Source organism: Pezoporus occidentalis, unplaced genomic scaffold (genome assembly GCF_034315485.1).
Source record: "Pezoporus occidentalis ecotype Australia unplaced genomic scaffold, CSIRO_AGI_Poc_V1 ctg130, whole genome shotgun sequence".
Taxonomy (NCBI): Eukaryota; Metazoa; Chordata; class Aves; order Psittaciformes; family Psittacidae; genus Pezoporus; species Pezoporus occidentalis.
Genome location: NW_026913104.1, coordinates 3,382,107 through 3,407,551, shown reverse-complemented (window position 1 = coordinate 3,407,551; position 25,445 = coordinate 3,382,107). Strand labels below are relative to the sequence as shown.

Below are 25,445 nucleotides of genomic sequence, written 5' to 3'. Positions count from 1 at the left end.
CTATTTCTTTGCACCTTTGTCATTTCATGATGCTCTGTGAGCTGGGCCTGCACTGAGAAGATTGGCAGTGGTATCTGCTTGACTTCAACTGCGAAGGGGAAAGCAGGGAGAGGAGGGAAGGATGCCAGATGAACCCCTTGCTTTACAGCCCAAACACACCAAACTGAAGGCTGAAATAACAACTAGGATGAAAGCTGCAGTTTCCCACTCAGGCCATAGGAACAGGCAGCTTTTGCATGGGAGACGAGCTCTGCCACAGCGGACCTTACACTGGGAAGGGCAGTCCCTGAAAGCGACAGGCTCTGAGGCCGTATATCCCAAGTGACAGCCTGGAGAGGGACAGGAAGGATGCAGAAACCTAAGACTGAGGCAGAAATACTGAAGCACAACTCTTTCGCCTAACTACACCTAGTTTAACCACTAGTGCTAACACATCAGAGCGGCGGCGAGGGGCGCACGGAGCCCCTGAAGTCCTAGAGCACCCTGCTCTCTCCTATGCAGTTAGGTCAATATTGCACGAAATAAGAAGAAACAAAAATGATTAAAACCCAGAAAAATAGAAACAGTGATCGTCTGTGCAAGCGCTTTTGCTTTATAAACCAAGCCTTCACCTCCTATCTGCTCCAGCAGTGATCCTGCTCATAGCATCCCCCATAGGTCAGCCCCATAGCTCCGGGTCCCCCGAACTCCCCCCCCCCCCCCCCCACCGGAGCCCCGTGGGTCTGGCTGCGGCCAGGGCTACACCCCATACCCGGAGGCGGCTTTAAGACCGCGGTGGGGAGCGGCGGGGGGGGAACGAGCGGCTTCTCTCCGCTCCGCTGCAAAGTCCCCGGTGGCGGCGTGGGGCGCGCACGTGTGGCGGCGGGTGGGCGCGGAGGAGGAGGGGGAAAAGAGAAAGGAGGAGGAGGAAGAGGAGGAGGAGGAGGGCCCTGCCCCGGCCCCCGGCGGGGCGCTGGGCGCTGCGGGTGTGCATGGCCCTGCGCGGGCGGCGATGGCTGCGTGATGATGGCCCAGCGCGGGCAGCCCGCACCGCACGCCATGGCTGCCAAAGAGGAGCTGTACAGCAAAGTCATCCCCCGGCGGAACCGGCAGCACCGCGCGGGGACCATCAAACATGGCTCGTCGCTGGAGATCCTGCTGTCAATGGGCTTCCCCAAAGCCCGGGCGTAAGTCGCCGCACGGCCCCTTGCCCGCGGTTTCTTTCTCCTCCCCACCGCCACTCAACCGCCCCGTTTTCGTTTTTTACGGCAAGCCGCGGGTGCCGTTCTGCTTCTGCTTCCACAGCCGGAGCCTGCGGGAGGGAGCTCCGGGGGCTCGGGGATGCGCGCACGGAGCGGTGCGGGGATGCTCTGCGGGCAGAGGGATGCTCCGGAGGCATCTCCAGCCGCAGCCCCGGGTAGGAGCGTGGTCCCGCAACCGGGGTACCGGGCGACGGGGGGTGGCAGGTGCCGTCCCAGGGAGCAGCGGGTCCAGTCCCCTCAGCGCTGGAAAGTTGGGAGGCGAATGTTTGAAATCAAAGCCCTCCCTTCCAAAAGGCTTTGAAAACAGGGGGTCCTAAAGGCGCAGTTGCTTTGGCTAACTCGGTCACCAGGGAGGTTTCCTTCAATCCGCCTGTGAGTCAACCAAAAAGGAACAGAGCAATAGAAGGAAATGTCTTTTGTCCAAAGTGGTGGGTTTTTCTTGCCCAATTTAGCAGTGCCCTGGTGTAATCTCCCTGCGTGTGCTAGTGCTTTAAATTAATTAGGCAGCAACCTAACGCTAACTTAATGGCTCTCCAGTTTTAAACATAGTGACTCCCAAACTGGGACTGTGCGCTTTAAGGATGCAAATGAAACCCGCGGGGATTTGGATGATTCCTTGATCTGTTTAAGTTTTCCTTGCTGTTGATACCAGTCAGAACTCAGTGTTTTTTCAGTGTCTTTGTGCAGGTTTCTCATAGAGATGCACACATGCAGTTTTAAGGACATATGTCATTTGGGGATTCATGAGATTGGTGTGGGTCCACTAGCACATACAGAAAATCCAACATACGTTTTCCATTGTCCTACTTATGTTCCTTATGCCTCTCAGTGATCTATACAGTTATCTCCTGAAATCAACATACAGCATTTATATACAATGAATGCAAGGGGAGATAAGCAGGAGATGGGTGACTTCATGCTCTGCTCGCCTGGAAAAACAGATGTGCATCTTTTAGTGTAGGCAGAGGGAAAACCAGCTTGATACTATGAATGAAACTGGTTATTTACCTGTACAACAGTGCCATCAAGGCTGACAGTCAGCCCTGCTCTTAACCTAAACGTTAGCTGAGGAACTGTGTCTGTGGTTCATATTCTTGCCCAAGAAAATGCTAACATTGAACAAAAATGGACCCAAAGCTTCATCATGCAGGATAGGAAGGGTTAAACACAGACAGCAAGCCAGGGAAAGGCATAAAACATCCCCAACTGCAAAGAGTAGCTATTGCAAATATAACCTGCCAGACGGGTAAAACTGTCTTGATATTAAACGCAAGGTACTGCAATAGAACCCTGTTTGATAACTCAGCTGTTATCAGGGGAGGGGGACCACGCTCCTGATGTGAAGTAGCAATTAGCACCGCTATTCCAGCCCACTGGAAATACTACACACAATTCATCACTGAAAATCAGATAAGAAGCAAGACAGAAATAAACCCCAACAAACCACCAATGAGGGTACACTACAGAATGGCACACGGGTTTGGAAGCACGAGAGAGGGCTGCATGGCAAAAGGACGTTCCCTAAAGGTCACTGCTTTTTAACTCACAGCATATTACTCTGCAAGTGTGAGTGAGTAAGAATAGCGGGTTGCCAAGGAGGTAAAAACACTGTGTCTCCCCAAACTGGTACTGAGAAGTAGCCTTAGAGTAAAGCCCTTTTGAGTCTTGTCCCAAAACTCTCCCACCCCTGTTTTCTAAATCAAAGCCACAGCTACAACAGCAGGCAGAGAATTCGACAGAACAGGGGATTTCAGATCTGTGCTTGTAGATGCTCCATACAGATACAAACCAGGCTGATACTTCGAAGTGGTGACCATCTGTTTGGATGGCTTATGCAAAACAAAGCTCCACGTTGTCAGACTGGTCTGTCAGCCGTGTCACAAAATGCCACTGCTGCTGGCATCGGTGGCCTCCTGGCTTCCTGTTTGAGCTGGGGGGATTGACCAGGGCAGGGGACAGAGAGGACAGTTGAAGGCAGGGTAAGAGACACAGGAGCTACCTGGAGGTGACAATAATGCTGGGTTTAGATGCAGTATTGAGACGGTACTGAGATCCTGGGGAGTACTCGCATTGCTTAACTTTCAGCTTCTAATTCAGCTCAATAACTTCACATACCTCACACCCCTACCAATGGGCAGGTCAGCTTTTGTCTCTTCAAAGCTGAAATCATCATTATTTGATTCTCCCTTGTTACAGTTTATGACAGCAATAAGAACTCAGAGGTCCACACCTGTCTGTCAGAATATTTTCCTCCTTCCCAGAAACAGCTTCAATTCGGCTGGGCTACTCTACATGGTGATGCAGGGTGGTATAAATCACCTTTGGGTGCACTTACCTGTGGATAGCAATGGCTCAAACCACTGTATTATGTCATCGCTTTGGACTGTTACAGTGAAGAGCTGTTCTCTTTCTTCATCAGCACACAATCATTACCTCTTTATTTTGTAATTATCCCATTACATTACGTACTGTCTAGTCGCACAGGAGGCGGCTGTCCCTATCCCAGGCAGTTTCTGATTTAACCAAGGAAGGAAGGCAAAGGTGATGTTACGATTGCCATTTTGCAATTCAGGCACCAAGACCAGCCTTTTATTTCACCTGGGGTCACACAAAAGTCTAACCAGATCCCCCTTAACACAAGAACAGGCTTCATCTAGAAAGAGATTTCACACAACTACTATTCCCAAAATGTTGTACATCATCACATAATCACAGAACCATAGAATAATGGATCTACTGTCAGTGGTTGCAGACACAAATCTAATCTGACTGCCAGCACCTCTCGTTATTGTGTGATAATCCCTATATAGGTGTTGATAGTATTCCTATTAAATAGAAAGGGGAGCACAATGTGGTTTACAGGCCGTTGATACCACAGGGTTTCAACTGAAATCACTTAAAACTCTTATGCATGTACAAGCAATTAAAAGAATGTATGTGTAACATGTATCGCTGTAAAATGCTAAACACAGGGAAATTTAGTGATGGGCTGCAGTTTGTTTCAGGATGGAAGAAGGCCTTTGACCAAAATTAAGTTATTGGAACAGGTACAGCGTTAAGCAGTAGAAAACCTGTAGCCTGCACGGTGCAGAAATCAATGTGGCTCCAGAATCAGCAAGTTCAGTGATTCACAGGTTTTAAAGCTTCATGTCAGGATTGAAACTGCTCCAAAACAAGCCCCAAAACAGACAGATGAAATTCTAGGATGAGAAAAAAATCCTACTTTGTTTTGTTTCAATTCTGGGTGCACATATGTGCATGAATAGATAAATACATACAACATCAAATGTTACTTGAGTTTCTGCATGCAATTCTGAATTCAAGCCACAGCCCTGAGGTGCTGTTTCCGAAGAGATCCAGGCCTAGAAAAATGAAGATAATTCTCTGACCCCTGTCATTACTCAAACGGGGTAAATCACTGTCCATAAAACAGAGCACTTAAATTAGAGGCATCATGCTTTTTTGGTTGCCATGCTCTGTGTGATAAGCCCAAGAGATGAGCACTGTACTTGGCACGGGTAGAAAAGCTTTCTAAAACTAAACTGACGTTCCTTCCCATCATCTCAGCCAGAAAAGAGGGGACCACCTTCTACACAGAGGTCCATAACATTGGTTCAGTGTATAGTGGGTCTGCTGATGCTAGACATAATTGAAAACACTTCCCTGCCATAAAAATGGGATAGACAAGAATATTGTATAGTTTAGCATGAATCAACTTCACCCATGCTACACATTTCCTCCTTCCTCCCACCTACAAAAGACCACCTGGGCTTAACTCTGTGTTCATGGGCATGAAGAGGAGTTAATTCATTCACAAAGCTGTACAACATTTCCCCTGGACCCAAATAGAGCCAAGCCAGTCTGATTTGGATTTGCTTTCTCAGTAACTAGGAGAACTGAGGAGTATTAAGAGGTTCATTATTATCAAAGAAAAGAAGCTCAGATCCAGTTTACAAACAGTAAAATCTTCTCTTGTGTTTTGAAAACGTTTTCTAGGCTGCTTAAACATGTTTTGCCTAGTAACAGACTTAGCAACATAGCACAGAAAGGCTGCGAAGTCTCTCATCCCTCTAGGGTTTGAGCTGGGTTTGGGAAAATACTGCATGGAAAAAAAGTGCTGCAGATAATCTTCCGATTTTGAAGTGGTTTCTGTTCCTTCACGGCCTTGCCTGCAGGGTATTAGTTTTGTGCAAATACTCTTGGCTGAAATTCATCCTGCTACAAAGGAGCAGCCCATAACATAGGCATCCCCCAAGTCCCACTTGAGCTCAAGCTTTAGAAGCGTTTCCATGATTCACAGAGACTTGTGCTGGCTTGGGGTGTGGAGGGAAACCCCATCTTGAGTGATGAAGTCAATGGATGCAAATGTTTCTAGAAGCAACAGTTTAGAAGGCTGCATTAAAAGTGGATTTCCAAGTTTGGTAACAGCACTGGAGGAAATCTTTAGTTATTGAATAGAAAATGCAGGTGTTTAGCTTGGGCAAAAGCTTCCCCTAACGCTCTGTCTTTGCTCATGATTCAAGACAGTGAGTTTTGGGCTTGGATAGAGCCACACTGGACAGTGCAAAAGAGAAACCATCTAGCCAAAATACTTCCACTTCTAGTACTGCACACCAGCCATCAATCAGGTCAATGGACGTTTTTGATTAGGAACTTCGTAGGGAGCATTTGTGATCTGTTTACACTCTACCAATGGGGAAGGTGGAAGAACTCACTAGAGGTGCACATCACTTAGACAAGACCTGCCTTCCCTACTGTGACCTTCCCTTTCTATGTGCTGGTTGGAGCTTTGCTCAGTTCTGAGACGCACAGCTCTTAGCCCATGCAGGGGCTTAACGGATGAGATTCCACATTGTAACTTGAGCAACAGCCTGAGCAATTAACTGGTCTAGTTCATGTACTGCAATCCCTAGGTTCAGCACTGAGGCCTCATAACAATTCGGTACATCTGTGCTGGAAGGGATCCAACAGGTCTGCACTGCGCAGTGGAACATGGATACTGCAATTGAGTTAGCAGCTGTGGGGAAGGTGCACTGGAGAAAGGCTGGAGCAAACATACATTAGGGACTGAGACCCGTGCCTACTCTGCATATGGATATTTTTCCATTGGCTTTATTGCACATTTCTGCTGTGGGACAGAGAGATGGTTACTGCAGTATTCAGACTGTTATGTGCTAGCAGTTCCAACATGTTTGGTGTGGGAGAGATCTTTATGAGACACTTCCTTACTTTGAAGATCTAAAGTGATAAAACATAGAGGGTTCTCTATTCCCACTGTATTGTCTGGAAACTGAGGCACAGAGAAGCTTAATATAGATGTCAAATCTGTAGTTAGGCTGGCACTTGCACCTAAATCTATTGTTTCAGTCTATTAGCTTAATCACAAGAGTTAGATTATCTGATCCAAGTAGAACATCCATTACCATGCCATTGTGTAACATTTTCAAATGGAGAGAGCCCCTGTCTTATCCGAGGCTGAAGGAGTCATTCCCATGATAAGATCACACTCAAAATTATAATGGCAGCAGTAGCGCTCCATCCTTCCGCAGCAGTTCTGGAATCTGTATACATAACTGGCATTAATCATATCTGACAGTTGGGAGAAGTGGAACAATCAGATATTCAGGTCCAATATCGACAAAGAAGATGCTTCTGCCAAAAATATTGAGAAAATGATTTAGGGGCAGAAAATCCTTGTACAAAGATTGCTTACAGCAGAGCCAAGGTCAGCAAGGCACTGCAAGACTTGCTGCAGAAGTGCTAGCTGCCCAGAAGGCAAGCTCAGAGGAGAGAAACAAACCAACACACATTTATATTGGCTTCACACACCATGCTTCACTGGGATCTCAGATTGAAATGTCTCAGTAACATCACCATATGCAGCGAGTTCCTCGTTCAGTGGAAGTCAGCCAGAAGACGGCAGTCCCTGGATTTCTGAGATGTGTTTTAACTTTGGCAAACACTCGAAGAGATGTCAGAAAGTTTCCTGGTCCCTGGGTATTTAGCTCAGTTTGGGATTAAAAACGACACGGTGACAAGAAAACATTTGCTTGTGCTTCTCTCTGATGAGTTTTGTGTCTTGGAGCAAAGGTCCTAGATTTGATCCTACCCTTTACACTAGGAAGGAGAGGAGCTTCAGAAAGCACAACCCAGACCCTACATGTCACTGACAGAGCCTTTGTGCCTTCTGTATCAAAAACCAGTTAGTAACTTGATCCTTAGCGTGCAATTGCCTTTCAAGCTATGTATCAGTGATAGAGATACCAGTGTTATCTTTTCCTTTTCAGTCCCTTTTTCTCTCCCAATTCACAGACCTGATACTACTGTCAGGAGCCAGTTTAAATCTCCTGATGAGATTCTCAGGACAAAGACTCACTGGAGAAACTCATGATTCCAGATACCCAGCCCGGACTATTTGAATGGAGCTTTGTTTGCATAAAGTGCTGAGTATTATTTCCCCTTGGAGGCTTGGTGACAGAGGCAGCATGTTGGCCTGTTTCTGCAGAACTCTGCCTTATAAAGCCCTCTGGAAGCTTACTCCTAGACTACAGCTCAAGTCAGGGGGGAACTGTGGTAGATCATGAGCTAAAGTGTACCCCAAAAAGTAGTAATTTGGTGCTTTTAAATGTCAAGATCTAACTCTGCTGAGCTCCTGATGGGACCTGCGTTTTTAAGTCACCTTTGAAATCAAATCATCGACTCTCAAGTCTTGCTCACACTTGAAAACGTTGCCCTAGGTTTTAACTGGTGCTCATAGTGGATTCCCAGCATGTGCTCTGCCACTGCAAAAAGAATAGAGACATCCGTGTGTGTGTCTGTACTGCACCAGTCTAATTATCCTCAACAAGCAGAGTCATCAAAAGAGCTGTAGTTTAGCAGCTGACAGCATTTTGGATTCCATCACCAAGACTCGCTGCAGGCTTTGTGCATTACAATGGGGTGCACCGCGGCGCCTGTGTCTTACTCACCCCCTACATAAACAGACCTGGAAAGAATAGGCCTTGGCTTTGCTTGGCATTTTTCTGTCCCTGCCATATCCTGAGTGCCCGGTCGTGCACAAAGACCGAATGCAGCATAAAGTGGAGGGGGGGAAAAAACAACAGCAAGAAATAATAGGATGGGTTGAGGGAATTGCTAAAGTCACCGCAACAAAGCAGCTGACAGCCAACGCAGGCTCTGTTTAAGATCTCCTGAAGCTTTGACAAGTCCCAGGACTCACAAAAGACGAGTTTTAAGGTACTCCTGAATACCCACAACTCGTGGTATGGAGCCAAGAGATATCGATCTCACACAGCTAAGCCAGCAGGAGCCCTTGCTCCTCCATTCCCTGGAGAGCCCCTTTTTTTACTGGGATTCCCAAAAGAGTAAAGATCGGCACAGAGAGCAGAGTTGCATGAGCAGATATGACAGTACCCTGGCAGGTATTGTCAGGACCTGAGTGGTTTCTATCACCCACCATGCAGCAGGTAGAATTTAGACAGAAAGCAAGCAATCATAAACCGGAACCTGCAATGAGTGACAGGAGATGAGTCTGATGGCTTTGCTTTCCCCAGACACCACAGTCAGGTCCTTGGGACTGAAGTCTGCTTTCATTGCCAGCACCAATACCTTGCCAGCAGGAGATTAGCAGGAAAATGCTAGAGAAAGGTTATGCATGTGGCTGAGCAAACAGCAGCCCTGTGTAAATGTTGGGATATCTGTCTTCTGTGCTACGAATGGAGAGGCATATCCTAAGATCAGTAACTCCAATAAATACCTTGGCCTCCCATAGCCTGACATCCAAAGAGGTTGTAAGTGTATTTCACTCATACCCATCAGCCCCCTGCTATTAATGCAAGGCAAGTGCCACTTTTTCCCCTTTCATGTAGTATTAGCTAGGCTCTGCAGTTCATGATAGTGCAGAATGAATAGCTCATGGCTGGTGACTGTGCAATACTTGCCGGTGTTGTAGAGGCGTGTGTGTTTCAGAGAGATTTCTCATCTCCTGATTTGTAAAAATGACTGTTTTCTTTCTCCTCTACCTAATGAAATAGAGCAAGTTCCTACATGACACAAATCTCATTAATGGCCTGATTCAGCAAAGCCCTTGAGCACATGCTTCTTTTGAATGACTGAGATCAAGATGCTCCATACAGTTCTACCAGGCATGAAGGGGGCTGCATTAAATGACATTGGAAATACCTCAAATAGATAAATGACACTGTTTTTCTTCTAAGCTGGTCCTCATTTTATTCACAGCGATTGAATAGGTTTCATGATGCAAATTTCAAGCCCTGAGTTTATGCTGCCATGAAGCACTGGTGCCATTTTCCCCTTGCACCAGTGAGTAGAAGCCTGATTTCTAACTACCACAACCCTGTTGTGCTGGGGGGCTGTGCAAACAGAAAACATCATCCCTTCCTAGGAGCCAGCAATGTAAACAGGAGCCAGCAAGAGCAAATGCCTCTAGAGTGAATAGGGAGAGGCCACGTAAGGAAGCAGACAGTATCATCTCCTGCTGACAGGCAGTGATCTCAGCATTGCCTCCAAAATCCTGTACTCCCAGTCGTTACCCGTAGTTACAGCAAGTTAGATTGATGGGTGAAATTCACAGCTGCATGAGAACGGCACTGCTGTGAACAGCTACTTTGGAACAAGTGTCATTCCCCTTCTACAGACAGACACATTTCAAATGAGACAATACATCAAGTTGCTCGATGCCAGAGAGGGCACCTTAATTAACATTTGCCATCCACTTGAGACAAAGGGCGCTCCGGAATTGCAGGCTGTAAATGGTGTCAATGATGTCCTGCTCCCTTGCTCTACTATTATATTGAATTTATTCTTCACAATCAATATTTCTTCCTGAGAGTAGCTGCCAAGTCCCAGCGAGTGTCAAATCACAATATATCAGCCACGGACAAATTGCAGTCAGCTCAAAGAAATCTCAAACTAAACAAGAATTGGATCTGGCTCACATTCACACCAGTCTGTGGGCAACGGAAACAAGCCTTGGAGCAAACCTAACTTACAGCTGCACCTTACAATACACATTTATATTCCCTTCACAGTCTCTTCAACACCCCCATAGCGTAGCTGTATCATAAATGCATTCATGTTCTAATGGGCAAAGCCTTCCGGTGGTATAAACCTGCCCAGCACCATTTACTTTGTTGGAGCCGTACTAATACACACCAGCTGAGGATCATACCCAGAAATAACCCAATTTCCATTGCTACAAAAGCTTCCTTTAGAGAAATGGGGTTTTTCACACCATTAAGGTAATGCAAAGAGCCTGTGTGTAAATAAGAATCAGTATCAAAGCCTCTGGGAGGGAAAATACAAACCTCAGGTGTTTCTCGCCTATTCACAGTGCATTTATATGGTGGGGCAGCAGAGTCTTTGGTAGACTCCAGGTCTGTGCTGCACTGCTTGCTGCCCTGCTGCTGTGTGCCAGGGGAGCACCAGGGCCTCACAGTGCTTTTCAGAGCTGGTGCATGCAATAAGATTTCCTGGGCAGTGGGGCTGCAGGAGGCTCCCCTGCTACCCTGATTGTTTGGGTCTGAAACGCATCAGCCAAGCACAGCAGGCTGGGGAAAGGATGAGTCAGGATGGGTCTACAGAGACCCAGATCATGCACGCAAAGAGCTTGTGCTGTGATGGTGCAAGACAACTAATGCTGTTTCCTTCCAGTATGACAGCAACTACAGGTTCATTGCTCCAGGAGCATCCATCATCCATCCTGTTTCAACCTCTCTGTGTGCAAGAGGTCTCCTGTGCAGGGCAAGTTGCACAACTTGAGCCCCTTACACCAACCTGGAACCATCTGTATGAGGGTATTTTAAGTCTCACTTTGATTTGATAAAAATAACACGGGTTTTGGGGGGAAATGACCCACTCACCCATGGTATTTCCTCTTTTCTCCCTAACGTAAAACTTTCTACTTGCAAATGGGAAGGTCATGCTTTGCAAGAATTCTCCATTTCATCCTCCAGCTTCCCAGAACAGCTCATTAGATGCTGTCACTGAGGGAGGATTTAACTTCCTATAAAGACCCTGACTTTGGGGGTCAATGTATCTTTTCCATCTTCCTCTGCTTCCTCCCCCAGAACTGCTGGTCCCCATCAGGATGAAAGGACTATAAGCCCTTGGGAACTCTAAGGGGGAGAATGACGTGTTAGGAGGGCATGGTGTGACTGGGGTTTTGTTTGATTTCCATATGCCTACCAATATTTGCTAGCCATCATTTATACCCAGCCTTTAACTCCTCTGAAGGTGCCTTGCACAGAGAGAAACATCTGTTAGTGCATTCCCCCTGTGATTTTAGCCTAGGCTGTGTCTTAATAACTCAAGTGTCCAAAAACGTGTCTTGCCAGGCTTCTTGTGTGAGTCAGCCTAACCAAGGGTGCTGGGCAACCTGCTGTGATCCTTTTCATGTTCTCCTAGGAAACTCCTGAGACCAGCTGCTGGTTTCTTTGCTTGCACTTCATGCTTAGATAGGCCCATCTGCTGCAAAGTGAACTTTGAAAGGGTAGAGCCAAGGTTGCCCAGCTAAAACATGATGACAGGTAAGAAGAAATCAATAGGTCTTTTAGGATAACGCAGGTTGTGAGAGCCTGAGGCCAGATTAGAAGTAAACTACATTTGGAAGTACTGGGACCTGTTAGGCTGAGAGATCCCTTAGCATGAGAACAGGATTGCCATGTCCTTCTTCCGCTCGCCCCCACCAGTGCTCCACCAGCCTGCATGACAAATGGAGATAAAATTCCTCTTTTCAGCCATAACAGCAGGAGATTGCTGAGGTGTCATAGGGTCTCCCTGGATGACAGCTTAAGGATTTTACATACTTGCTGTCAGCAGCTCTTTCTAGGGGAGAAGGATGGCAGAGACACCATTTCAGTCCTTCCTGATGGCCAGTGGGGTTATGCACACATGGGAAGTGATGAGGGCAGTGTACGCCAGAGCACGCAACTCCAGCCACCCTGTCTTATTTCTATGTGAATGGGGGGCAGTGGGGAGAACACAGTCATGAAGGTCTGTTTATTATCCTTTCTGACATCTAAAGGTCAGTGGAAAACCTTGTCAGATCTAACAGGAAGCTCAAGTGAGCAATGCAGCAAGAGCTGCTGCAGAGCAGCCTGCTTAGCTGCTGGCTTAGGAGAACAAACATTACCTAGAAGAACAAGGTTTTGGGCTTTTTTTTCCTTTCAAATGATAGTTAATACACCAAAAGAAAGTAACTATGAAATGTGAGTGCTCTGCTGTGTCTGGAAACCAAGCCTTTTCACAGGTCCAGAACGGATTACCTGAACTCAGCCACCACTTTGGAAAACCATTGCTCGCAGATGCTCAGTGTCTCTGCAAATTAAACACCTCCCAACAAGCGTGAAAGCATTATAAGGAATGTGCCTGAGGACACAAAGAGACTCTTGCAGTACTGGGATTTGCCATCAGGCCATAAATAACACAAGAACGTACTCTTATGTGGCAATTAGATACTGTTCCAGGCATCTAACTCAACTTTCCACCTACTAAATATTATTTCAGTTTTGCTGCACTGTATCCCCAAGCCTTAGAGGACCTTTGATGTGACTTTCATTTCAGTAACAGACACGAAATATTGTGGCTTCATAGGCTGGGTGTACGTAATGGCAAGGAAGGAATCCTTTTTCCATGCTGCTTTATCTTTCCCTCTCTTGCGACACATTAGTCTTGAGTGTCAGGAACGTGCAGTCAGTTTATTTGTGGAGTATATTTCTAATCACAAAAGTATTAGAAGCAGTTGAACAATTTAGATGAGCTTATGCAAATGGGATTGAATGTTGTGACTAGATAATTGTCCCTTTGCTTCAAGGTACCTGTCAAAGCAGACACAAGTTTTCGGTTGGAAGGAAAATTCCTGAAAACTACAGCTTTTTGGTTACTGGTGCTCAGTGTGAAAGCAACTGGTAAATCCTATCAGCATCCCATCTACACCCTGCGAGGTCAGGGCAGAGTTGTTTCCACTGATGAAGAGCAGTTTAAGAGCATACAAACATCCCCATGGCTTTTGAAGTTTAAGGCAAGGTTGAGCTTTGCAGCAGCACGCTAGGCAGCGGGAACGTCATCCTTTGATGAACCACACAGGTTTCCACAGGCTTTGCCGCCAGGCCCCGCTTTCAAGGTGGAAAACCAGGATGGAATTAGGTGCCAGCCTGGCAAAGGATTCAAACGTGTTGCACAAGTTCAAACACATGAACAGTTGCATTGGTTTTAATTGAGATTACTCAGGCGCGTAAAGGCATGGATAGCTCGTGGCCTTGAAACTACTTTGGTTTGAAATACTGTGCTGCAGGGTGGAGTTTTGCTGATTGATAGTCCTTTGCTGCTGTAGCTAACTGCCATCCCGCTTTAGAACTGCTCGATTTGGTTATCTGGATTAGTGTCTCTAATTTCATTTCCTCTTGGGTGTTAATCAGGAAGGTTTTTTCTCTTATGCGTGTATGCGCATCCTGTTTGCTCTGAAATGTGCCATTCCATTATTTGGCTCTAATTATTGCTATACTCAGTGCCCAGGCTGTTGCTTAGGTCCCTGGTCTGCTACTTGTGAAGGAGCAGGGTTTCAAGCACAGACATTGCCCTGTAATAACTGTGAATGTTCTACCACCCACTGCGCTGTAAGGAAGGCAGAGAAAGTTCCGGCAGTTTTCTTCATCATCACTAGGCAGGATGATGAGTGTTAGCATCATCCCCATTTCACAGATAGGGAAACTGCAAGTACAAGAGGGTCAAGCTTCTGTTTTCAACATCAGCTTTCTGTTTTTCAGTTTTAAACATGTAAAAACAGGCATTTGTGAGCGCTCACACACCCAATCCCAGATGTATCATACTCATCATCCCAGTGCACAACTGAAACGGAAGCCACTCATACATGTGGTGTTACGTTGCATGAATGTCACATGTAAGTCAGGAAAAAAAAGAGGCTTATATTCTACCTTATTCTGGTTAACCTTTCTTTTTCATTACTACTGCTTAAGATCTTCAAACCGCAAGGAGGCGAGGGGATCCAACATCTAACAGAAGAGCTTTCTTTAAAGATGTAGACTGCACTGTAGGAAATGAGAAGCAATAATCAAAGGAAGTTCTTCATTTTCATTATCAGTTCTCTCCGTCTCATTTCTCACAGTAGAGTACTTCTCTATATTCAGTACAGCCCTTCTCAATTCTCTTCATTAGAGACTGGAGCCTGCCTGCGTCTCATCGCTGCAGCCTCCGAATGGCCACAATTACCTTCCCCAAGCCCGCATAGATTTTGTCTTTGCTTTTAAACAACTCATTTTCAAACCTAGCAAAAGATGCAGCTCCTTTCTCTAAAAAATCAATCACTATCAAAGCTTATCTTTGCCTAGCCTCATTCAGAGCATGCTGGCTTGAAGAGCCTTGGATTCAGCAGCCTTTGAATTAGGTTGTAAGCATTGATTCTCTTCCCTCACTTGTGTGCTAGTGATATCCAAGTCATCTCTAAACCAGCCTTAGCTGGGAAATGTGATTAGTCTGGCCAGCGAGACTGGCATGGCTTCAGCTGGTGAGAAGACAAGGCTGAGAAGAGAATGTGTAAATGTTTGCAGTAGTTGGTGACAACGAATCTTCTGTGCTGATGCCTGAATGGGATCTATTAAGACATTCAGAGACGGACACATTTCGGTTCGCATTCAAGAAAGCCCTAAACACATGTTTACGTCCCATTGATTTCAGTGAATGGGATGGACTGAGGTAGACAAATATTTTGCTCTGTCCCTCCCTCTGCAAGCTAAGCACAATGGGCAGCCTGTCAGAATAGCAGTCGTTTTCCAACTTTGCACGTGTTCAAAACGGCTGCATAAAGCCAATGGCAATAGGAAACCCAGCTCTTGGGTATCGGGGAGCGGTGTGCTTCACTGATACCAGTTAAAGTTTTCAGCAAGCACTCCAGTGACCAGTTTGACTTTTAGGAGGTTTCTGAACCACTGTGAGCATCCAGCTCTGTGCCACTGTTGCTCCACTGAGCTTTCAGTGCCAGCTCACACGGTTGCAGAGGTTTGTCTCTGCGAGCCACGTTCGGGGAAACAAGAAGAGCAGATGTGGAAAGGGCTGTATCCATCCTGACCTCCTGTCCAGCTGCAGAACCTATCCTTCATCACGTTTCCTCCCCACACAGGTTATTCAGCATTAGCGTAAACACATGGCAAACCTTTCCTCCCCATCACGCTAACACTTTCCAGCCATGCTCCAACAGCAGCTTTTGCTGGGGCTATTGCACGTTATTCTTTTCCTTCTCAGGATCTCTGCTTTTGCAGAATCTCTTATTCGCATGATGCAATAGCTCGCAGCACATTGCATGCATCCCAGGAACACAGTCCCTGGCTTCCTTTCCTTTCCATCCCATCCCACTCCCAGGAGCATGTCAGACAGAGCGCAGCACGCAACTGTCCTTGCTCTGGGCAGGAAACAGAGGTCAGAAATCTGGAGCTGTAAATCTGCCACCAGTGGCTATTCCTGGTTTTAGCTCCGGTTACAGAAACGTGCTCTGGTGACAGGTGAGTTTGCTGGCCCTCCTTAGGTGAAAAGAAGTGTTGAAATACAGGATTTCTGTGTCTTGCTCTCCCTTCCTCTATGATGCAGGAGAGAAACAGTAATTCGCCCCCCTGAACTGTGGAAGTTTTAAAGCTGCTGTGAAGTCATATTCTTCTGGTGTCTTGCCAAGGAGCACTTTTGACTTTTTCCCATTTCCATGACCTTTACAAGCCATAATAGAAGGACAGAGTATCTAGAAGACAGCAGAGGCCCCTTCCGATGCCCTAACACTGGTACTGGGGTTTGCTCCCTGCTTTGCCTCCCCTACCATCCTGGGGAACATGTCATTGAATGACACAGGGGCAGTTTGTCTCTTGTGTATTGTTGAATCTGGGAAGGAAAGGAAAGGCCTTCTTCCATCTCTGCAACTATCTAGCTCACAAAAATATCTTAAGGCAATCACATATCTATTCAGTTACAACATATCTATAGTGCTGAAAACCCCCAAAATTACTTAGGGCTGGTAGCTGTAAAAATACACGGTATTATACCTACTTACTATATATATACAGACATATGCACACATTTAGATATGCACACACAAGCATATGTTCCTACAGTATATACAAGTGAAGTATACAGGGTATGTATAGTTGAAGTCGGCAGCAATCTGTGGCCAGTGTGGGGGGTTTGTTTTTGTTTTGTTTTCCCTCTACAAACCAAACCAAACCAAACCAAACCAAACCAAACCAAACCAAACCATCAGACCTGGCAGTAGAAGCCACGAGAGCTTCTTAGGTTGGAAAAGAACCTGGAGACTGAGGATAAACTCCTCTTACAAAAGCTGAACACCACATCTCAACCTGCCAGCGATCTATTGCCGAGGGTCTGCAGTGTTAAACCACAAGCAAAGTACATGCAAGTGCTGGCACTAGAAACACAAACCTGTCCTACAGCGTATTTGTTCCGATGGGGTATGTCTTTCTGACCACCCTCATAGGAATTTGATGCCTGATTAACAAAATCTTACATTTGTACAATATATTACATTTCAGCCATGCTTGGCTGAAATACTTGTGGCCTGCATTAACAGCAGGCTGTTGTCAAACAATATATAGGACAGGACTTGAAAAGGAAAGGACACGCAGCAAGTCACCCTCAGACCCTTACTGAGATGAGCAGTGGTTTGGGGAATGTGGTGTGTATATATTGCCTTGCAAGGCCTCATGTTCTGTGGTTTCCATCTAAGAGATGCACACCATTGCATGGCTGAACATATACAGGATGTGAGCCAGTGGTTTCAGGAAATGAATGGGCTTAATTCCGATCATGTTTGCGCAGTGATAAATGAGCAGTCCAAATCCCCTGCTGCCAGTGGGGCTCTACCAGAGTTATCACACTGGACTCAATCATCAGCCCTGGCCTGCTATGATGTGAGGGATGTCAGAAATCATTTGTCCAGGCTATAAAGAATAACAGCTTGCCCTTCCCCTAGTGTGCACACATAAAAGTACAAGACTTGCACAGCCCATTAGATGAAAGGTTCATTCAGGTTAATACACCACTAAAGCCGTTCTTCTGTACTTAGGCTGTGCCAGTCAGCAACTTGGAAATTTCCTGAGCCAAACTTTGCATTTGGCCCAAAAGTCTTGAAAGCCACCATTAAGCTGATCCTAATTTCAGTTTCCTTTTCTTAATGCATTTATACTTTGCCCACCGTAACACGATGTGCCAGTAATTTCCACCACTCACTAATGCATTATCTGAAAAGTACTTGAGTTGGTTTGCTCATGTTTTTAAGCACAACCTTGCCTCTTTTAAACTCATATGCCTGAATAACCACCTAACTCAACTCCAGAGGATGCCCAAGGCTCCTAAGCTTTTATTTTAGTTGAACACACCTAGTTATGTGAGAAGCATCCAAACCTGCGTTTAGCAAACAACATTCAGCAGAGAGGACTGTATTTTACTGGGGGGGGGGGGGGGGGGGAAGGCAAACATCTGCCTTCCCACACAGACACCCAAAGACACCTAAGCCCTTTATTCCTCAGCCACCTGTGCGGGTACTGCTTGTATAATAAAATGAATAGACCTGGGGAAAAGCATGGCATGCCCTTAGCTTTTAAATGCATTTGACAAAACTTGGTTATTAACCTTAGTATAAGTTTTGACAGCACAGAAAGTGTTAGGTCAGATAGATTTTAATCTTGGCCTTCAATGGGTGTTAAATCCTTAGTTCATTTGGGCTGGGCATCTGCTTGCTGTAACCCCGTCAAGTAGTACACTGAGGCCACGAGCATATTTCAAAGGCGGTACTGCAAAGACACATGAAAATCAGTGGGAGCACAGTTCTGACTTGTAATAAATCGTAGCAAATGCCATTTTAGAAGAGTCCAATCTCACTGATTTTTGAAGGACACGAGTTACTGCAAGAATCCAGCCAAACAGAGATTGTTGGGTATTATTTAGCTACATTCTCTCTTAATGGGAACTAAAAAGACATTCAATAGAAGTGGGAAATCCCCCTTTCTTCCTTTTAGATAAAAAGATGAGAATCTTGTCTCCCTCCTGCTGCTCAGTGTTCCCCTATTCTCCAGCCTGCAGCAATGGCTGTGTAATATCTCAGTATGAAAGCGTTCTGAACTCAGCCCAGGTTGAACACCTCAGGAATTAGTCAGCAAGAAGAGGAGCGAGCCCTTATCAGGCAGCACAGTCATGTGTTCTGGGATGAGCAATTATAAACCAGTTTACAGAATCATGTAGAAGTGTGATATATGCAAATCCTTTGATTCTTAGCTGGAGTTATTATTGGATGGATGATAACAGTTAATTGAATGTGGGGGGAAACAATACAGGAATAGTTGGAAGCGAAGTGCACTTTTGGTCTGTGCAGCTAATCCAGAAGCAAGTACCCCCATGCGAGCTTACATCTGCACAACCAAGAAACTGGAAGGACCTCAGGATTTGTCCTGCAGTTAACATAGCCTGCAATCTGAACCAGAGCCAAGTTGTGAAATCACTGGGATCCCTGCCATTCGATTTCCCTCGACCTGAGTGGAAAGGTCACAGCCTCTATGTTTTAAAAGTGACTAAGACTAATAAACAGCTGGGCTATCTTTTGGTAGCAGAAGAAGGTGTCATTGTATCTGCTATGTGGGTGGGAAAACTCCTTACTTTCATTTGGTATCTCTTTTGTCTATTCATTCGTCCCAGGCACTTGAGAGTGGAGCTTGCTCTGAAAGCTGTGGTTTGTCCCCCGAGGAGCAGGCAGTGTGTGGACCCTTAGCTGGGTCATGAAATCATGCTATGACCATCAGTGACTTGATGATAGCTGCACTTTTACCCCTCTTTCTTCACAACTTCAATAGCAAGAGGATTTTCCGTGAGTATAGTTCACAAGGAAAAGATGATCCTTGGCAAAACAGGAGAGGCCAGAAGGTTCAGGGACAATTGCAGGCTACTGAGATAAGGACTCTACCCAGATGAGTTTGGGCAGAAGGACTTGGCCAGCAAAGACTGAAATCTGCCTGTGTAGTATGAATGAACCTTTATTCTACGACCAAATGCATACCAGATGCTGGGATTAAAACTGAAACCTTTCCCTGCTGTCCTAGGAAGGCAGAATAAAATCCAAATACGGGCCACTTCAAAGCTCAGCAGCATCTGAACGCTGCTTTGCTGTGATCTCTGGTGGTTCTGCTCTTCGCAGGTGCAGTGGTTGTAGTAGAGAGGAGGTTCAGCTGCTGACAGTATGGAAAAAGCTTCACACAAACAGGTCACTTCTCAGTTTTGGAGCAAAGCTGAAAGTCATGTGAATGACCAAACATTGGGTCCCCCTCGCCACAATCTGCTGCAGAAATTGCACTCCTTTGTGAAAGGAAAGCTTAGTAAAACAAGGGCGGAGCCCTGTGCAATACATCTGACCCGTTCCCTCTTTGATGCTAAGAGGTACCATGGATGCTATACTGTTTACTCCATGCTCTGTCCTCTCTGTTTAAGCTGTGAGTAGTTCAGGGCAGGGGTTGTGTCTTATCCTTTGAACAAACAGCGGCTCGGGGCTGAAGGATGTTCAAGCATCTCTCCCAGCCTGGGTATTTTAGCATGCCCAAGGAGCCTGGCTGTGAAAGCTCAGGGGAACAGCACACCAGGTTCAACTCTGAGACTGACAGCATACACGAGATGGGAGAACGTATGGTAAACAACTCTGGGTTATTACTGTTTATTTGAGAGAGGTTTGGGGGATGTAGGTGGTTTGTTTCTATTTCTTTTTTTCCAGTCACATCATAGTTTCTTGACTACTGGGTTGTGCCACGTTATAGTGAGAATTGATGGTTTGTTCCTGTGGAAGTAGATGGAGCATTCAAAGAAACAACACCCTATTAGTTATGAGCAGATTTAACACCCCTGCAAAGCTACCATCTGCCACTAAGAAAGGGAAATTAAAGCAAGATGCCTGAGATTCAGACGGCTGCCAGGGCTTGACTCCCTCCTCGCTTTCTGCTTTCCCTCCGAAGCAGTGATTCGTTGTAGGTAAGCATCAGCAGAAAAGCAACTGACGTAGTTCAGGTGTTGTGTCATTAAAAGAGCATTTCTATAACTTCTTGGAAATGAGAAGCTGCTGGGTTTGTTTGGGGGCTTGTGTTCCTCGTTGATAATTGCCAAGCCCTGGGGCTATAATTAGCTTTTCTTCACCATGTATTTATATAGGGGAAAACCGTGCTTTAAAGATCATGATTTTCCCTCTGCTAACAAAATGGTTGTAGCACATGCTCTTTGCTCTTTGCTGAGGCCCAGAAGAATGCAAAACTAGCAGTACTGTTCATCTCACGCCATCAATAGCACAGGAAGTGGTTCTCTGAGTATTTCCTAGACAACTGTAAGAAGGAAGTACTCACCAAGGCAAGACTCCCCTATGGGTCCAGACCACAAGGCTGAGGGCAATTATATTCATATGGGGACACCCACTATATATCCCAGCCTACAGACAAGGGCAGCACCTATTTCATAGTTGTCTTAATCTAAGCATGGAGGAAGATGGTATTCTACAAGTCAGATGGATTCACTGCTGGCAGAAAGAGGCGACACTTGGGATGCTGTAAAGGCATGCAAAGGGACTGGTGAGAGCAGGGGAAGTGTCTGGATAAAGGAAAGAGGAATTTCACAGGACTTGAGGAACTTTGTATGAATTTGTATTTTGGTATTTCCATAAAGGGTTGCCAAAACTCCAGCCATAGCTGGAGACTGAAGGACTCATCTGTGGCACTTGGAGGTTATCTGTGCTGTGGAATCTCTGTAGTGCCTCACTGCACTGGAATGCAGCATCCTGCCCTGAGGGCACTCAGCTCTTTCAGGGGGATGGGGAAAATGATGCTAGAAGTGTAAGTTTAAGTTTTCTCCCTTTTCTGGGCACATGCTATCCCTAGAAAGCTGTAAGCACGGAAATGACCAACTCAGCTTGTTGGGGGTTTGGGTTCTTTTTCTTTCATATGAATCATCCAACACGGTATGGTAAAACAGCAAGCACACCAGAACGTGGGTTCATCAGCTTTCCTGCCCTTTGCAAGGTCAAAATGACCATAAAAAAAGCCACATATAGGATTATTCCTATGCTGATAAAGCCAAATTAATTTCTAGAAGTGTACTGATATGCCCAACATAAAAACCAGAATTCCCTGAAAGCAGCTGGACCAACCTGTGACCATTATCAAAGATCCAAAGACAAGAACTATTCACCATGATTAATAAAATTCATAATACTAAGTCAGATGTTTTCATCTCCAATGAGATTAAATAATTCCAACATGAAATTTTACTCTATATGCTTCTTTTTTTCTTCCTTTATATTTTATGTCCCCATCTTTCTGCCACTAACATTCCTGCTCAACTTTTTGTCCTTAAGTCCCTGAATCTGTTATGTATGAAAAGACAATTCTTGAGGCAGAAAACCAATGGGGAACAGAAGAAAGATGAGATATATTCTTTTTCTTCTAACGTTCAGCGAGCAGGACAGGGGAATTAGCTTGTTCCTTGTTCTCTCACTGAATTACCATGTTTGAAGTTTAGCTACTAAACCTCTTCGTGCCGTGGTTCTCTCTCTGCTAATAAGGGTAATGAAAGCCTGCGATGGCAGCATAGAGTTTGATCCACTGTGCTGTAAAGCATCCTGAAACTCTTAGAAAATAGGGTGCAGGAATAATGCTTACCTTCAAATTATGGACAATTCAAACCTATTCCCGAGTGAAACACTGTCCCTTTAAGTCATTAAATATGTAACTGCAACAGAGACACACTTAAATTAATTATTTAAAGTTATTTCTAGCTCTGTGTGGGAGGTGGGTGGGCAATGAAGTTGATACTTAGTGGTTAGAGCAGCCTTTAGCCTTTACATTTCTCCCCGCTTTTGCACAAGCTTGGGGTTTTCTTGTCTTTTTAGCTTCTCTGTGTGATACAGACAATTGAGCTGGCTTTGACCAAACTTTCTGGGGGGGTTGTGGCAGCTTAATCTAATTCCTGTTTTCTCAGCCCTATTTATGTACTTTCATAACGTCAGTTTGCAACAATACACGAGCAGCTTCTCACTGTCCCTTCGGTGACAGGAAGGATTCTCCATGCTTTAGGAGGCTTGTCAGACTCTTGGCTTCTATACTTTTTATTTTAGCATTAAAACGTATCATTTCCATGGGATCTTAGTGGCTTTTTTCATGAAACTTCATCTGTCTACAACCCAAACTCAAAAATCATTCCTGAGCCTGAATTACAGCCCTGATAATGTTCCTTAATGAACCCAAGTATCAGTGCCAATTTCTCCCCCCATCTATCACACATTTAATCACTGCAGTACCCAGGTACAAACACTGCTGTAGCAGGAGATGGAGTAAATTACACAGACCTCAATACTGACCTTCTCCATTTTGCCACACTTCTTCGCCTTCTATTTCCTCTTATTGTTGGCAATTAAAAGTGTTAGGAAAAATTCTTAGCAGACAATTTGACAAGTCTTTTAAACAAGCAAAGAAAAAGCATATGTGGCTTTGCCTGAATTTAGTACGAATAGGATTTACTTTCAGAGAGAATGTGGAAAATAGCAATGCTACAAGATGAAAAGAGCAATGATTCTCTGAAAAACTTTATCAGGAAGGTTCCTATGGGATCCAAATCTCAGCCGACTGAGACCTGGATAGAGAAGGAACCACCCAGCCTCATGCACTGAGAACAGGCACATCACTGACATACACTTCAAAGCTGAAGATATCATTCCTGTGCATGGCTTTTCGTGTGTATTTGTTTAGGAGTCGCCTCCCTCAAACCTAAGATGAGCACAGCATCCTCTTTCTTTCTCCACAGCCTGCTAGCGCCCACACAGCATGACCACAATCAGGTTTTGTTGACTGCATGTAAAAAATGCTCACCATTTTAAAAACCGTTTCTGGAGTTAATAGGAAAATCCACTGAAGTTTTGAATATGCCAGCATTTTTAAGGCACTCTAGCTTAGACAGAGCAAATACAAGTGAAGCTGCTCGATCTCTCTTCACAGACCTCTATATACCATAGTACAAGGGAAGAAAACTCTGGTTCCTCACAACTCATTATGGTATTTGCATTAATAATGCATATGCTGGTAGAACCAAAAAGCCTCCTTCTGACATCAAGGTCACAGGCTAGTAAGCACTGTTTATACATGTATCGATGCCTTTTACTACAAACAGCTCCACCTAAATAACGGAGAAGTAACAGCATGTGAATGCAGGCAGGGAAAATGCAGGGGAAGATGGGGAAGAACTGCCCGCTTCATCATCCTGTACAGAGATGGGTTTGGGAGTGCAGGACTGCACCCTGTCCACCCACACAGCTTCCTAGAAAGGCAGAAGCATTAACCCTTGTAATGTACCATGTATGTATAACACTGTTTATTTCCCTCTGCAAGTTACTGACCTCACGCTGGGCTGCTTTTCAGCACGGAGAGGCCGGACATTATAGCTCTGACTTAGGAAGTCTTTCAGGCAGCTTTTAGAGGAGGCTAAAGAAGTTAAGCAATTTAGAGCTTCACAAAGCAAAGTGATTTTAAAATGAAGGTTGATTTAGGAAGCTCCACACTGCTTGTAAATTCCCAGCTCGGAATGCATGGGAAGTAAAAAATCAAAGACTGTTCTGCTGAAGTACCTACAGCAGTGAGCTATTGACAGAGCAAGGAAATTCAGAGAGCAGCTGTAGTGAATGAATGAAGGGAATAAAATGTACGTTGGCTGAGTGATAGGGATATGAATCTTGTGCCCTTGCTAGAGCATCATGCACCGGGGAAGCGGTTGGTACATAGGACTGACAGTGCTATTCCCAGTTAGTGGTCACACTCCCTTGATGTGACTGCCAAAGCTCTGTGCTCTGGCTCTGAGGACCCTGGCTTCAAACCCTGCTTTCAATCCATGCGAAAAAAACCCTCCTTCCTTAAGCAGCCAGAAGGGAATGCAATTAAGGTTGCCTCATGAAGTTCATAAAAGCTAATGCATGAAAATAAGCAAAGACAAATTACAGCAATATTAGGGAGAACATTCCTAATTGTGAGGCTGGCTGGCCTTGTTCCTCAAGCCTCTGAATACTGAAGTGAAGAAAACAAATGAGACGATGCTACCGGGAACAATTCTGTGCTGTCTGGGAGATGGGCAGGATGAATAATACGGAAAGTCCTTCTCTACAATGCAGTGCGCCCTTTCAGCCTTTCTCTAGAAATCCAGACACGGTTTCTAGCACTTATTGATGAACCTGTGTCCTTCAGAAGTTAAAACCTTTCTTTGTTGTTTTTACCAAGCTATTTTCTCTCTCCTTACTGGCATTCTCCTTAGGATGTTAGCACAGGCTTTACTAATTCAGGAGAAAGGAATATCTCCTATGCTTAAACTCTCAGTCACTGGTGGAATTGGTCTCCAACTCATGTTAACGTATTTAGCTCTTCTTTTTGGTTTGTTTTCAGAATTCGACTGTGATTGAGCTTGAGTTACAAAAATACCACACACACACTGAAAAACCCACCTTGTTCTCAGTGTTTCCTGCTATAAAGAGCAGATATTCTGCCTATTCTGGCCTCTTTTCCAAGCAGCTCTTGGAGGCTTGTGTGGTTCTTGTAGTTTAGTTCAAGGAGGGAAGCCTGGAAAACCATCACCTTGAAAGTATCCCTGGTCTTCACACTGCTTAGGATCACCCACTTCTTATTTTTAACCTGTGCCTGTAAAATGGGAATATCCCATTAGCAACACAGGTACTTGAGTTAAAACCAGCAAGCTTTTTCATGACAGTTTCACGTGGGGATTAGCGTTATTTGTCACAAATGTACCAGTGATTGAAACAGTTTCAGGGCTCATTTGTGCTCAGTAGGGAATACGAGGTATATACCCATATGAATATGAGTATAATTTATATATATATATTATATCTCATATCTTCCAAGACAGCTTCAGGCTGGGGGGATGGACGAATAGTAGCATTATTCTGAAGTATATGTGAGTATATCCATACACTCGTATACGGTGGGGGGGGGGGGGGTAAAGATAAATCATAAGATGGTGGTTAAATAAGTCTTTGTGCAATTTTTGTCTATGATTTTCCAGCATGAGTCACCATAATTTACATGTTATCTAATATCGAGAGTCCCGAGTTTATGTTACTTTCTGTTCTATTCAATGCTCAGTGGGAGAAATCCA

General features: G+C 45.1%; 1 protein-coding gene across 2 annotated transcripts in view; it reads left to right on the top strand.

The window, feature by feature from the left end:
* The first annotated feature begins 864 nt into the window (after window positions 1-864).
* Window positions 865-25,445, top strand: part of UBASH3B (ubiquitin associated and SH3 domain containing B) — a 61,914-nt gene continuing 37,333 nt past the window's right edge. The window contains exon 1 of one of the 2 annotated variants that reach the window (XM_062608840.1): window positions 865-1,166. In XM_062608840.1, the coding sequence (XP_062464824.1) occupies window positions 1,003-1,166 (164 nt within the window). In that variant the 5' untranslated portion in view covers window positions 865-1,002. The remainder of the gene's footprint in view (window positions 1,167-25,445) is intronic. The other variant, XM_062608839.1, reaches the window with a different exon arrangement.